The sequence below is a fragment of the Cupressus sempervirens genome, chromosome 7 (assembly GCF_028749045.1).
Source record: "Cupressus sempervirens isolate cs-2001-9-10 chromosome 7, ASM2874904v1, whole genome shotgun sequence".
NCBI lineage: Eukaryota > Viridiplantae > Streptophyta > Pinopsida > Cupressales > Cupressaceae > Cupressus > Cupressus sempervirens.
Genome location: NC_143124.1, coordinates 461,753,388 through 461,766,971, shown reverse-complemented (window position 1 = coordinate 461,766,971; position 13,584 = coordinate 461,753,388). Strand labels below are relative to the sequence as shown.

The 13,584-nt window shown below is 33.8% G+C and overlaps 1 protein-coding gene across 1 annotated transcript in view; it reads left to right on the top strand.

Moving 5' to 3' along the window:
• LOC149547547 (alcohol dehydrogenase-like 6) overlaps positions 1-12,516 on the top strand; it is a 94,795-nt gene extending 82,279 nt beyond the window's left edge. The window contains exons 8-10 of the mRNA XM_089791693.1: positions 689-784; positions 951-1,112; positions 12,066-12,516. Coding sequence (XP_089647819.1) covers positions 689-784; positions 951-1,112; positions 12,066-12,176 — 369 coding nt within the window. The 3' untranslated portion in view covers positions 12,177-12,516. The remainder of the gene's footprint in view (positions 1-688; positions 785-950; positions 1,113-12,065) is intronic.
• Positions 12,517-13,584: the final 1,068 nt, after the last annotated feature.

The following is a 13,584-nucleotide window of genomic DNA, read 5'->3' as shown; positions in this document are numbered from 1 at the left end:
AGAAAGCTTAAGACTGCTAGATTTCAAGAAGGGACATGTTGCACATTTGCGGGCATGCCTTTGGACAGAGGGGTTGGATCTAACAAATGTGGGTTTCTCTTGGCTATTATCATATTACGTTTTTTTAATAACTCAAGAACTAGGTACTTGAATTTTTTTTTCCCATCTCACCATCTTGGCTCTAGCTTAAAATCATTTGGTAAAAATTTAGCTTCAATGAGTTTGAATGCTTTTCTGCTCTTAAAGCTAAAATTTCATTACATATATTTGTAGGACTTTCTATCATTGAAATCATCAATTTTCATGCTATGCTGTTCTTGAAGCTAAACTTTGGTTCATATCTATATGTAGGAATTTCTGTGATTTAAATTATTAATTTTCATGAAAAAGTATAACATATATAAATTTACTGCAATATATGTCCTTCATGCTTGCGCAAGTGATAGTCAAATTATGTATTTCTGCATAATACATGAATCATGACTGCTCTTTGGCTCTTGAATGGCTATAAATCCCAGGATCGAGAATCTTACCATCCCATTTGTAAATATAACAACTTTTGGAAGTATGTTCTTGTTTCCAGTTCCCAACAGAATATTCTTTAGAATTAGTTTAATAATTGAAAATTTTCTCAAAAGAATTTGTTTTTTTGGCAGTTCTTGCCTTATGTATTTGATTTTTTTGGCAGGTTCTAAGGGAAATAACTGCAGGGGGAGCGGATTATTGTTTCGAATGTGTTGGAAATGTTGACGTGATACGGACTGCTTTAGAATCCTGCTGTGATGTAATTTCTTTAGTACTGATATTAATCATTGTGTTCTTTTTGGATACCTTTTTTTCGCAGATAATACTCTTACCAGTTGTGAAATTGGTATATATAGGTTAGTTGAATTTTTACTATTTGAGGAAAAGACAACCCTTACTAAAAGCTTTTGATTCTTTCGTTGCAGGGGTGGGGATTGGCTGTTGTAGTTGGAGTTCCAAGTGGTAAAATGGAACTTTCAGCACATTATGGTTCTCTTCTTAGTGGGCGTACTTTAAAAGGCACATTGCTTGGTGGATGGAAACCTAGGTCTGAGTTGCCCATTTTAGTTGATATGTACCTAAAAAAGGTAAAACTCAAACTATTACTATAATTTTATAATATTCGATTTTTTCTATACATGAAGAGATACATGGTTTTAGTTTTGACACTGCTTCATCTCATCTATTGGACATTGCATTCATTTACCTGATATTATTTAATTAAAAAACTTCATCTTAATTATAAATAAATGCATCAGTTATATAAAGTAGTTTCTGTAAGTTCAATTTCAGATCTGTAATAATTTTAATCTGGGTTTCAGTATCTTTTGAAACATCATTATCTGATACCATTGTCTTCTAACGATTGATTTCTTCCAAACCACACACCAATTCTGATCAATCTCATCATCTTATTGCTGCCTGATTCACCATCCCTAGAATCCGTAGAGCAAGCCCCTAAAGGCATTAACAAAGTTTCATAACTATCAGAATCACAATTGTAGTTCTATCATTCTTAGCACACAAACTTTTCTTGTTCTTTGCAAACCTCTTTGATTTGTGAGCAAATGTTTTCTTTTTAGAATCCTCTTCCTCATTACTGCTAGAATTAGGATACTTTGTAAAAAAATGACCACTTTTTCCACAATTAAAGCATTTCATAGGTGATTTCCCTTTATTTTTATCTAACCTTTTAAACTTTTAAACTAGGTTTGCTAGTTCTTGAAAAACTTCCTCCACATGTACCTTGACAAACTATCTCTTGTTGCCGCCACAGAAGATTAGTTATTAATTTAAAAAAAACATAATTGGGCACTTTATTTTATCGGGCTAACATACAAACAGGTAGCTCGAAGATGAAATGTCACCCCTTTTAGCCTTGCCTGATAAGAAACAAAACATAAGAAGTCTTACGTGTTAATCCATCCACATTGAATACCTCTGAATATCAGCCTCCAGACACTGTTTTCAAACCTTGCAAAAACTAAATAATAAGGATTCGATAAATATAAAGACCAGTCAATGGCTTCCAGCAAACATTGTGTTTGAGTACTAACGTCCAGCATACAAAATGGCATTTGGTTTGAATGCAACCTCGAATACAATCATCCAATGAACAAAATGACATTTGATTTGAACACCACCTTATATTCTGTCAATTCTGAACAGAGATACACGACCACCATACTTTGTCGCTGCTGAACATAGGATTGTCTGTAAGTATCGATCGTATACAACTCTTGCTGAGTTCTCAATATGCCATATTTATATATGTTGAATGTTTGTCACAGACAGTTTTCGCTGAGGTCTCAATATGCTGTGGTTATATATATTGAATCTGAAGAATAACAAATACAGACACACACACACACACACACGCACATGATATTGACTTTGTAATTGATATCCTCTGCCTCAATTTCGCCATCAATGACATTATTGACCAACAGTAGCTTACCCCTGCCTCCGGCATCTCCCCCTCCCCCCCGCCCCCCCCCTCTCTATGTATATATTCCTGATTTCACTATTATAACTGATATCAATACTACATTATATATATTAGACCATATATTGGACCCTTATTTCTAATAGCATTCTGATATAATATTCTGTATATCAGTACTGATTTAAAGATAAGTCATCGCATATCAGTATACTGTCACACAATGCCCACCATCAATAGAATATGATTTATATTCCTTTCTAATCTCTTCCTTCTAAGGAGCATCAAATACATTTCAAACCTCTATTCCCTCCATGATGATTGAATGTGTTTAGGTTCCCTCTTATATCTTATTTCCTTAGAGATATCTCTTGTCAAATAGACACAAACACACATGATTACACCTCAATTAATCATATATTTTCATAATCACTGTTTGTCATAGTTGCTTTCTCTATGATTAGTTGTTCCTCCCTTTAGAAATGCTGTCCATTCTCTAAATGTGCATTTTAATCATCGAATAGATATAGATGAGGAATGATGCTCACACTGCTGAGAAAAGTCTTTGTACTTAATGCTGCCTATGATCTTAATAACATCAGGGATGTGTAATTTATATGTTTACTGTTATCTCTATTAGTTGGTATTGAGTTTGCACCATCCATACTTGACAATGTTGATTATTGACTTCAGCAGGACATGAGATGATCAACTTACTATAGGAGCTTTGTTGTTGTCTCAAGTACCTTTGCGTCGGTTCATTTAAAATAGTTGATTATGTCATTTAGTCTATAATTCTTTATATCTCCATACCAACTCTAGTATTTGCTTATGGATTAGTAGCTCTCAATTATGCTTACTCTCTTGCTTGAAATGATAATTGATCTTTAACTAGACTATCTGACTAGATACACTATAAGTGACTAGATAGGTAGGAAGTCCCCTCTAACCCCCCTTGCTCCCCTTGAGAAGTCCTAGTCATAATAGGAAAGAACTCCCTAAGTTCAACGGAATGGATTCAAGGATCTTGTACAACACTGTAAGACAGGTGAAACCAAATGGTTGGTAAGTGGTCAGATGGACAAGGATTATTGGCCGAGGTCATTCCCTACCACATTATGGGGAATAGTCATCGAGTGGTTTATACGCTTGGATGAGGAACACATAGAATCCAGGGAAAAGTTAAATAAGGCATTCTGTTGGTTTTTCATATCAGATTGTAGATAAACAAAAACAAAAAATAATGTACAATAATATACAAATAATGATCCTGGGACAATTAGTGCTCACATAGGTTAGGAATATTAGGTTGTATAAAACAATTTAGTGTTATAATATTAGTTTGTTAACAAACAATTTAATATTATTAACAGTCACAAGGTTATTTCATTAGAGGTTGTTAAAACAACTCAACATGTTTGAGAATGTTGTTTCCTAAAAAGTAGGATTGAAGAATCCTGTAAATATGTATTGAATGAAAATCACAATAATAAAGCATGTTATTCTGTGTTGTATTATTTGAAGCTTCATTAGTCTCTGCTCAAATTTCTGATATGGTATCAGAGCTGTACCGACTCTATGCCTATTATATGGTGATGTAAAGATATTATAGGCATTGAGGTGAACTGAAGCTCCTTATTTCAATAAAGTCTGAAGCCACAATTGGTAGCTGATATACCAGAGGAGTTGGAGATGCCTCCGGCTCAGGCACATCAATAGGAATTGAAAATGCTTATTATCTCCATGCCTATCATTCTCAGCATTCAATCATTGTTTGCGAGGCTCCAATCCTAGCGGTGTTCAGTTTCAAACCTTATTTTTGTATTAATTCTTTTAAGATATTATCATATTGTCTGTGAGATTATGTTGTGGGGCTTCTTTAGTGAAGACCTTTGTAGTATTAAAGGTTCGAATTCCTTTGAAAGCGATAAACTATCATAGAGGAAGACATTATGATATTAGAGAAGCTCGATCATTGTTAGCAGAGATTTACGATCTGAAGCAGCGATTTCTCATTGTTTGGACTGGTTTTTTATAGCATTTTTAGATCCTGAGGATTGCTGGTTTTGTCTGAAAGTAGGGGCTTAATATGCCTTTTGTTTATGGAGAATGATTGAATCTATTTTCTCTAGAGAATTGCCTTATAATTTAAGTGTTCAATATAATCTTCAGAATTTGATTGTATTTTATATGCAAGAGTCTTGAATATGGTTATTGAACTAAAGCCAAACATGGGTCTGTAGGTGTCAAGATAGGCAAGATAGAAGGTGCCTGCTCATTTATATTCTTTCCTAGTTCAATGAGGAGGAAAATAATAAGACACTGATTCAGATGCTTGGCATCTCTTCCGAGGTACCCCCATCTCACAGGCAAGAGCAAGTCATGTGATACAACCCAATTTCTCTCAAATTGCTCGAGTACCCGACCCCAATACATGGGACGATTACATCCTACACAGGGCTGTCAAATCAGAGTTTATTTATGAGATCTAGAGCCCTTGCATAACCAATGCTACTGTCATGATCATGTACAAGGCAACAACAAGAGTGGAGCATTTGGGTCTTTAAGAATCAAAACGATCATAAATTTGTGTATTGGTTTTTAAAATTGTATAAATTGAGTTAGTTATTTAAGTTAGAAGTTTGGTCTTATGTAGGTATGTCTTAAAAATTCAAACACAGGTGGTTTTATTTTCTTTGAAATAGGAACCGTATTTCAAGTTATTAATGGTCATGTTAAAAGTATTGATAATAATAAAAAATGTAAAAAATAATCATTATAATCGGATGTATTCTCGCTTGCGACATCCAGTTTGATGGGGAGCATTCTGAAATTGAGCCTCAAAGTCAAATCTACTATTTAGCCAACATATTGGAGGATGGAGGCAACAGAGGTTGGAGGACAATCATTGTCTTTTTGTCAGTCACCAACAATGGGTTCGCTTATCAGTTCTGGTGGAATTTTCTATTATTTTCAATATTTATTGGAACAAGTGGAAATTTCACAATTTTGGGAAGGAATAGTAACCAATGTTCAATTCTCATATCGTGCCAAAAAGACTAAAGCCAAGATTCGTTTCTAGGTTGTAGTAGTAACCATCTCATATCATTTGTGATCAGAGTGGCATTAATTTATAATGGTGGCTACATACACAACAATGAGAACTTGGTTCTCTTCTTTTTATATTGAGGTTGGATGTGTATGCTCCCAATCACAATTATTGATTGTTTGTGAATGAATGTGTTTGTCCCTATTCACAATCTATGGTGTAGGTGGATAAATGTGTTAGTCCCCATTCACAAGATGGTGAAGTGATCGAAAGTATTTGTCCCCAATCATAATTGTTGTGAGAAAAAGTGTGTCCTTGTTTAATGGATAGATGTGTTTGTTCTTATCCAAATTTGATGTAGAACCTTGGAGAGACGTGTCAGTCCCCATTCATGGTTCCATGAGTAAAATCATGGAGAGACGTGGTAGTCCCCATCCTTAGTTCCATGAGTAGATGTGTATCCTTACTCTTATTTTATAGTGTTTGGTGAGCTATTGTGTGTGGTCATCAAGTATTGTGATGTACAATCTCCCCATATTCACACTTAGAGGGGTGTTGGGAATTAATGTTCACATAGGTTGGGAATATTATGTTGAATAAAATAATTTGGTGTTATAATTTATTAATAAACAACATAATATTATTAATAGTTGCAAGGTTTGTTCAAAAGCTTATTTAAATAGATGTTGTGTGTGAGTTGTTAAATGAATTCAATTTATTTTTGGGAATGTTGTTTTCTAAAAAATAGGATTGAAGAATCCTATAAACATTTGTTGAATGAAAATCACAATAATGAAGCATGCTATTTTGCTTTGTATTATTTGAAGCTTCTTTAGTCTCCGCTCAAATTTCTCATAAATCATTATAGAAATTGCTAACACTTAAAAACTATAAATAAAATGCTTTTGACAATAAATAGACAGAACGACAATCTCTTCCTTGAATTCCTACATAAATCTCCAAATTTAAATCATGATGGATGACCAATCGTTGTTTTAGAACAAGAATTCCAATATAACTGATGTCAAACATGCATAACAAATACTGTTCGAGACTCATACTCGTCACACAAAACGATTGAAACTTCATGTTCTAAATTGTGATGGCACATAGAGAACTGCCATTATTCGAGAAAGGCGACTCTTCAGTCACTTGAATAGACTAACTTTTCAATGCTACTATTGAATAGGAATATGAAGTAATAACCACATCAAAAGGTCGAGTGAAAGAGTATAATAATTGTAGAAGAGTAAATGAAAGACAAACAATTGACTAGCATAATTGTTGCCAAATAATACCATTCATGACATGATTAAGAAAGAATTGAGAACTTGTGCACAATGGCAATCTTAGATACAAAAGATAGTTCCTGCAACTACAAATCGCCATCACTCCCTCTTAGCAAAGGTTATATCTTTTCAAATTATTATGTCATCGAATCTCTCAACATGCACTCACATTGGCGACACCCATTTGCAAGAAAAAGAAGATAATAATCCTAGATTATCTCAACATGATAATGTTATGAACTCATTCAACATGACGTCCACTATGCCTACTCCCTTGTGTGGAAAGAAACATAGAAGCTTTCGTCACAAAATCGCTCAACATGATGTAATCATTGAATCTTTTAGAATGGTGTCCATCATGGATACTCTTGTATGTGAAAAGAAACATGTATACAAGTGCCCATTGCAAAATCACCCAACGTGATGTCATGGAATCTCTCGACATGGCGTCCACCATGGTTACTACGATGTCTGGAAAAGAAACACATCTCAAAGGTTCTCATCTTATATTTCTTTCTAATAGAGAAATATGCATTACAAGGGCTTTCACGTCATACTTCTCTCCCACATATCACATAATAAGAGCAATTGAATGCTTAGATTTCTTCTCACCAAGGGAAACATTCTGATAGTATTGATTATCACAACCAGATCAAGGAGACCACGTAGAGACCACTTGCACCACCACCAACAACATACCTCCTCTACTTGGCATCGGGCTTAAATTTCTCTACACACAGCTAGCTATCCTTCTGTTTGAGCTACTTTTCCACTATTATGAACCACCAGTTTTGCGGTTTTGTAAACCCCTTTCTATTGTTATTTCTCTTTCTTTACTTCTTGGTCTACTTGTTTCCGTTTTGTTTTGTTGTACTCTGACACTATTTGGTGGTCTTATTGCCCTCTGGCTCCTATTTGTATTCACAATCCCTTAGACCCGTTTGTGGTCTCTTGTTGGACATTAATATATTATCTTACCTTATCTTAGCTTATCCTTAATTTTGAATTCACAGAATTTAACAACCCTACGCAATTTTCTCATGAATTCGTAGGCAAATTTCTCTAAGTTTGGTGTTCCAAATGATGTTTTACGGAGGCAATCAATGATCCCTTGAATTGTCCTAAGTCTTACATCTTTCAGATGCCATTTTTGAAGATTTCCGTGAAGTTCTTCTTTGTCTTTCTTTCTATGACAAGTTTTTCTTTCATGAATATAGGCACTCGATTTTTAATAATCTTCAATTGCTTTTTTATTTTTTACGATTATTTGGTTTGTTCTCGGTTTACTTTGGTCCAAGGTTTCTTGGTTTTCATATTTCGCTTGTTTTGAGTTATCTTAGGCCTAAATCAAAGCTATATTTTAAGAGATAATGAGGAATTAAGTAACCTATAGGTGGGGCTTTTAAGCTTCCAATACAAAAACAAAAGTTCACCATGGCCTCTTAAGTCATGAAATAAATGCTTTTTATCAATCATTACTTACCATCTTAGGTGTCATTTACTTGCAATTTGGATTTAAAAAATTTCACCATTTTATGTGAACTTTTGTAAGATTTTAATGCAGTGGTAAGTCTTTTAAAGCCCCATTACATGCCTTTTCTTTTAAGTTAAAATGCTTGACTATGCATGAGAAACCCATCCTTGGGACAGAGTAATGTTTTTAATAAACTTGTACTTGACAAGGGGCTTTTAAAACTTTTTGCAAGTACTATTTTAGGTTTAAAGTAAAGCATCCTTTATTTGTAATGTTTCAAAAACCCGTTATAATAAAAAGGCATGAGACATTATTTGCAAAGGCCAATATACAAGTTCTTGCTCTTTTTGAACCATTTGGGACTTGCAAACATATTCCAAACGTCATTATTATTGCCAAATCACATTGTTATTGTTTCAATATAAAAATTGATTCACAAAGGCAAAGGACAAGTATGTCATTGACTATGTAAAAGAAAGATAATGAGTTTATATGCAAACACATATATGAATCTTGTGGAAATGGGAAAATGTCTTGCAAAAATAGTGCAGAAGCCTCTCATAAGCTATCATAGAGAAAATGTAGTGATTTTAGATCATAGGATGTGTTTAAACATACTAGTAACTTCCATTCATTAAAATATCTTTAATAATCAATGTGAAGTCAAGACCCTCTTATATTCAAATAATTATCTTCATTCTGTATTAAGCATTACTAATTAGGATTGTAAAACTAATATAACAGTTAAGTCTATAAATATTTCATTTTAATGTTTAATGATTCCTTACAAATGTTGGGCATAATACAATAGCTCTAGAATACATGGGAGTAAGTTTGGTGAAGCTTTGTTTGGGGTCTATTCTTTTTATTTTTTGGGTGTCATTTATGGATTCATTGATAAGATGGTGATAGTTTTTTGACGTTTTCTACTGGTTCCAAACCTTTTGAAAAGACAATTGTATATAAGGCTCTAAAAAAATTCTTGTCAATTCCTTATTTGTGAGCAAGATATTTAGATGATATTTTATAAGTTTTTGATTATGGAAAAAAATAGGTTTTGAAGAGATCTTAAAACCTTGTATATACAAAATGAGGGGAAGACTAGACCCCACCAAGACAAAATACTACCACCAAAAAAACACTTACCAACTAGCAACTGAAAAATGACTTACAAAGAAAAAACTAGAAAGGATAAAGCAAAAAGCACCAACTAAACAAGAAGTGAAAAAGGGGACAGTCATAAGAGGAGGCAAATACAACTCAAACTGTCCCTGGGATTTTGAATGCAGGCTCCCACAACTTGGAAATAAATGAGCACTAAATGGACACATTAAGATTTTCCTTTGGCTCTCTTCTCATGAGAACGAAGGGTCATATTGAAAGAAAGCGAACAACACTTAGAATGTTTACCTTAAATTAAAATCCTATCATCTTCAACCTTAACAACCACATTTTGTAAGGCCAACTAATCCTTCATGTATATCCCAAGGCCAGATTGAGGCCTAGCAATAGTATCTTGAATATAACCAATAAAAGTAGGTGTAACATGAGTAGATCTAATCGAAACAACTAAGGGCACACAAGAAGCACTAATAGGAACAACCTTATTAGCATACTTACTAGTGAGAGCCAAGTCATTCACCACAAGTGGTGCAATAGAAATAGGTCCAAGAGAAACGACTTTAGTGACACCATAAGCACCAGTAGACCCAGTAGAGATCAAATAAGAGCCAACATAAGAGCTAACCTTGATATTTGAAGTGGCCATATGAAGAACACAACCTCTCCATTAGAAGAAACAAGTTTAGAACCAACATAAAAATTTTGAGACTCAAAAAAGGTGTAGAGCCAACAACAAGAAAAAAGGTATTGACTAATTCCAATAGAAAAACACCCAACCAAGGGTTCAATCCACAAAATAGAGCAAGACCACATGGCATCAAGCATATCTCCAGCCAAAGGAAACCAACCCTCCTCGACAACCTGGCACTACATGACCAAAGCCATACAAAAAAGCCCAACAACCATCACCAATAGAAATGCACCTTCCATTTTAAGCCCAAACTATCCATACCCATCATGATATGCTCAACGTCACAACGGACAAAGCACATTTTAGATAAAAGTTGAAAAGCCCCATCTCACAATAGGGGGACCTCACCTCAAGTAGGGAAACTAAGAGAACTTGCCAAGAGAAAAGAGGCATCTAGAGAAGGGAAACATACACATCTATGGCCCCAAGTTGAACCAACCATATCCCACCACACCAATGCAAAACAATTCTATAGCCATAAGGAAAGAAAGACTGACAACCAAGCCTCCACATTCTCACCTTAGCCTAGAGCTTCTCACATACAGGAGTAACTTCTTCAATCATAGAAGGCTACTCTGAAATAGAGGAGACTAAATAGAGGAGTGAAACACCTTTGTTTAGACCTGTAGCTACAAGAAAGACACCTCTACACCAAAATACATCTCCAATACCCAAAGGAACATCACAAATACAATGGTAACATTTAGCATCTGCTGAGACACAACCCCTTCCCACAACACCTATGAACTGCAAACCCCCCCCCCCCCCCCCCCCTCTAAAAATAATATACCAACAAGAGAGGACATGCACAATTGGATCATTGTCCTCATCCGATTCCTCCTCTAGATCCCCTTCCAAACTTGTTGCAGAGCTACTTCGAACCCTAGTTGCAGAGCCGTCGCGTGCTTCCATTGCTAATGTTACAAAAATAACACAAGTTACCATTAATAATATTGTTACTGACATAAAATCACCTACAAATTGACCATAGACAATTGTTTAATCCTCTTTAAAGTCCTCACAAGAAAGTGGACAATGTGTCAGCTATTCAAGTCTATATAAAGGGTACTCCTATGGATCTCTATAGACAATGTCTTGTTATCCATCAACCTGAAATTAAAGATGTTTAAGAAGCTTGCCACCAAGACCATCAAAATTTCTAATAAAAATGATTTTGGAATAGGAAATAACACTTGATAAAGAATTTGAAGAAGAATGACTATTGTGAAAGATAACCATCAAGGCATTTAGGCATGTGAGAAAAAACAAGTGTTGCCAAGGTTAGATAGATTAACCTTAGTTTTATGTGGCATTACTTCCTTGAATATAGGCATTTCCAGCATTATTTTGAACATTTTAAGACACAAAAGTTTAAAGACATTATCCTTTTCTAAAAATAACCTTAGAAAACCCTTAAAATCTTAATAAGATGAACTAGAATCAAGACAAAGTTGTTTTAATATTATTATTATTATCAATATTTAACATTTTAGAAGAGAGCCCTTCACCTTTTGAGAAATGTATTTGATTCAGACTAGGATATGATTCCTTCAATGATCGGTTCAACAAGTTTATATATTGTTTTCTTCATTGGTTGGTCTAGTCGGCTTCCAATAATTGTTTAATCATGTACACAAGGAGCTCTAAGGGCAAATTTGGACACTTTTTCTAAATGATATGGATAATGTGGTTGGATTCAAAAAGTCAATTTAAAAATGGTGTACATATTGTTCCTTTTTCTATTTTTAATATTTCACAATGTCAAATTTGATTGCAATGAATTATGCTCTTATAGATGATTTCAGCCTTGCAATTCTTTATAGAATATATTAAACTAATTAGGAAATTGTATTTCAAGTTTATTTATTCGATGATCTATTTTGATGAGATGTATTGCATTATCTCAATATTTAGTGTATATGAAGAGATTGTTTATTCATTTGATTCTAAACTTGTCTATATGATAATCACAGGAAATTCAAGTTGATGAATATGTTACACACGAGTTGCCTTTCTTTGAGATAAATAAAGCTTATGAGTTGATGAGAGAAGGGAACTGCTTGAGATGTGTTATGCACATGTAAAAAATGAACATTTGGGTGTTCAAATTTCTTGTGAAGGAAAAATAAATGTGCTTCAATATTTGAACATGTAATAGACCTAAATTATATTATCTTCTCATGGCATTCCCTTTTTCACATGGAGATAATGTGTTGAAGTCTTATGCCATCATTTCATTTTTTTATGTAGTCTCCTTGACACTCTAATAGAGAAAAAATAAATTTAAATATTTCTTATTCAAGTCTCACAAGTTCAAACTGGTTAATATGGAGTGGAAGAAAGGGGGTAAAGAGGTTGAGTCAAAACTATGTAATTTGGTGACAAGATTGAGTTGTTGCAATCTATTAGCATTTATTCTCCTTACTAGGTGTAGTCATTGCAAGCACAATTTTCGAAATAGTTGTGTACATGTTCACATGCACACTACCTACTTTTATAGTTCTTGTTGCTAATTAATTGGCACCATTGCATATTATTAAATGTTTTCTAGAAATTTTTTATGTAGATTGTTTCCTCCCAAAAAATAACATTGGTATTGGTGCAATTTTTTTGTGAGCATAAGACTTGTATGAGGCTATTTTGAGGTAATGATATAGATTACTATACATTAATGAATATATTGTTTTGTTGAATCCCTCATGCTAAACATATCAAAGAAAATTAAATAATGGATATCTTTTCTATTTTGAATGAATGAAGCCTAGTGGTGCAACATATTTCTATCCTAGCTACTTCAAAATCCTTTAAAGATTACATCACAAATTTCATCCCCTATTGTTTGTTTATGCAATCATTTTATCTGCATAAGATCCAATTGAATTGAGGAACTCTTGGGATCATAGACTGGATTAGGTGGCTCAATTACCCAATTCCCTTGCTCGTTGTGAATTGTCAAAGCCCACATGCAAACCTTTGCTTCCCTATCAAATGTGTGCGCCCAATTTGGTTGATATTTTTGTAGTCATACAATCAATTAATCTTATACATTATATTGATAATCTCAAAATTTATTATAGGTTTTTTGGGATTTGTTATTTTGAATGCTACAATTGCTAATTACATTTTTTGACATTGTTTGCACTTCATAGTGTAGTGTTGACAAAATTTTGTTTTAATTATTATAAAGGGATGTGAAACATCCACTTATTGTTTAAATTACATGCATGTGGTGCAAAATAACTTTCTTCTTTCAAGTTAGGTCTATTTGTAATGAAAATGAATTGTGCAACACAAAAAAAAGTTTTTAATAATTAAGTATTCAAGATGTGGTAAAATTCATCATTTTTTTCATCTTCAAGATTGACATTTGGAGTAAATGCAATTTGTTTTATAAAATAGATAGAATTGAGGAAATGAAGCCTCAAAGGTTGTCCATGTGAATTGTAATGACAAACATATATGATTTCAAGTTTTTACTTTACACATACCTTT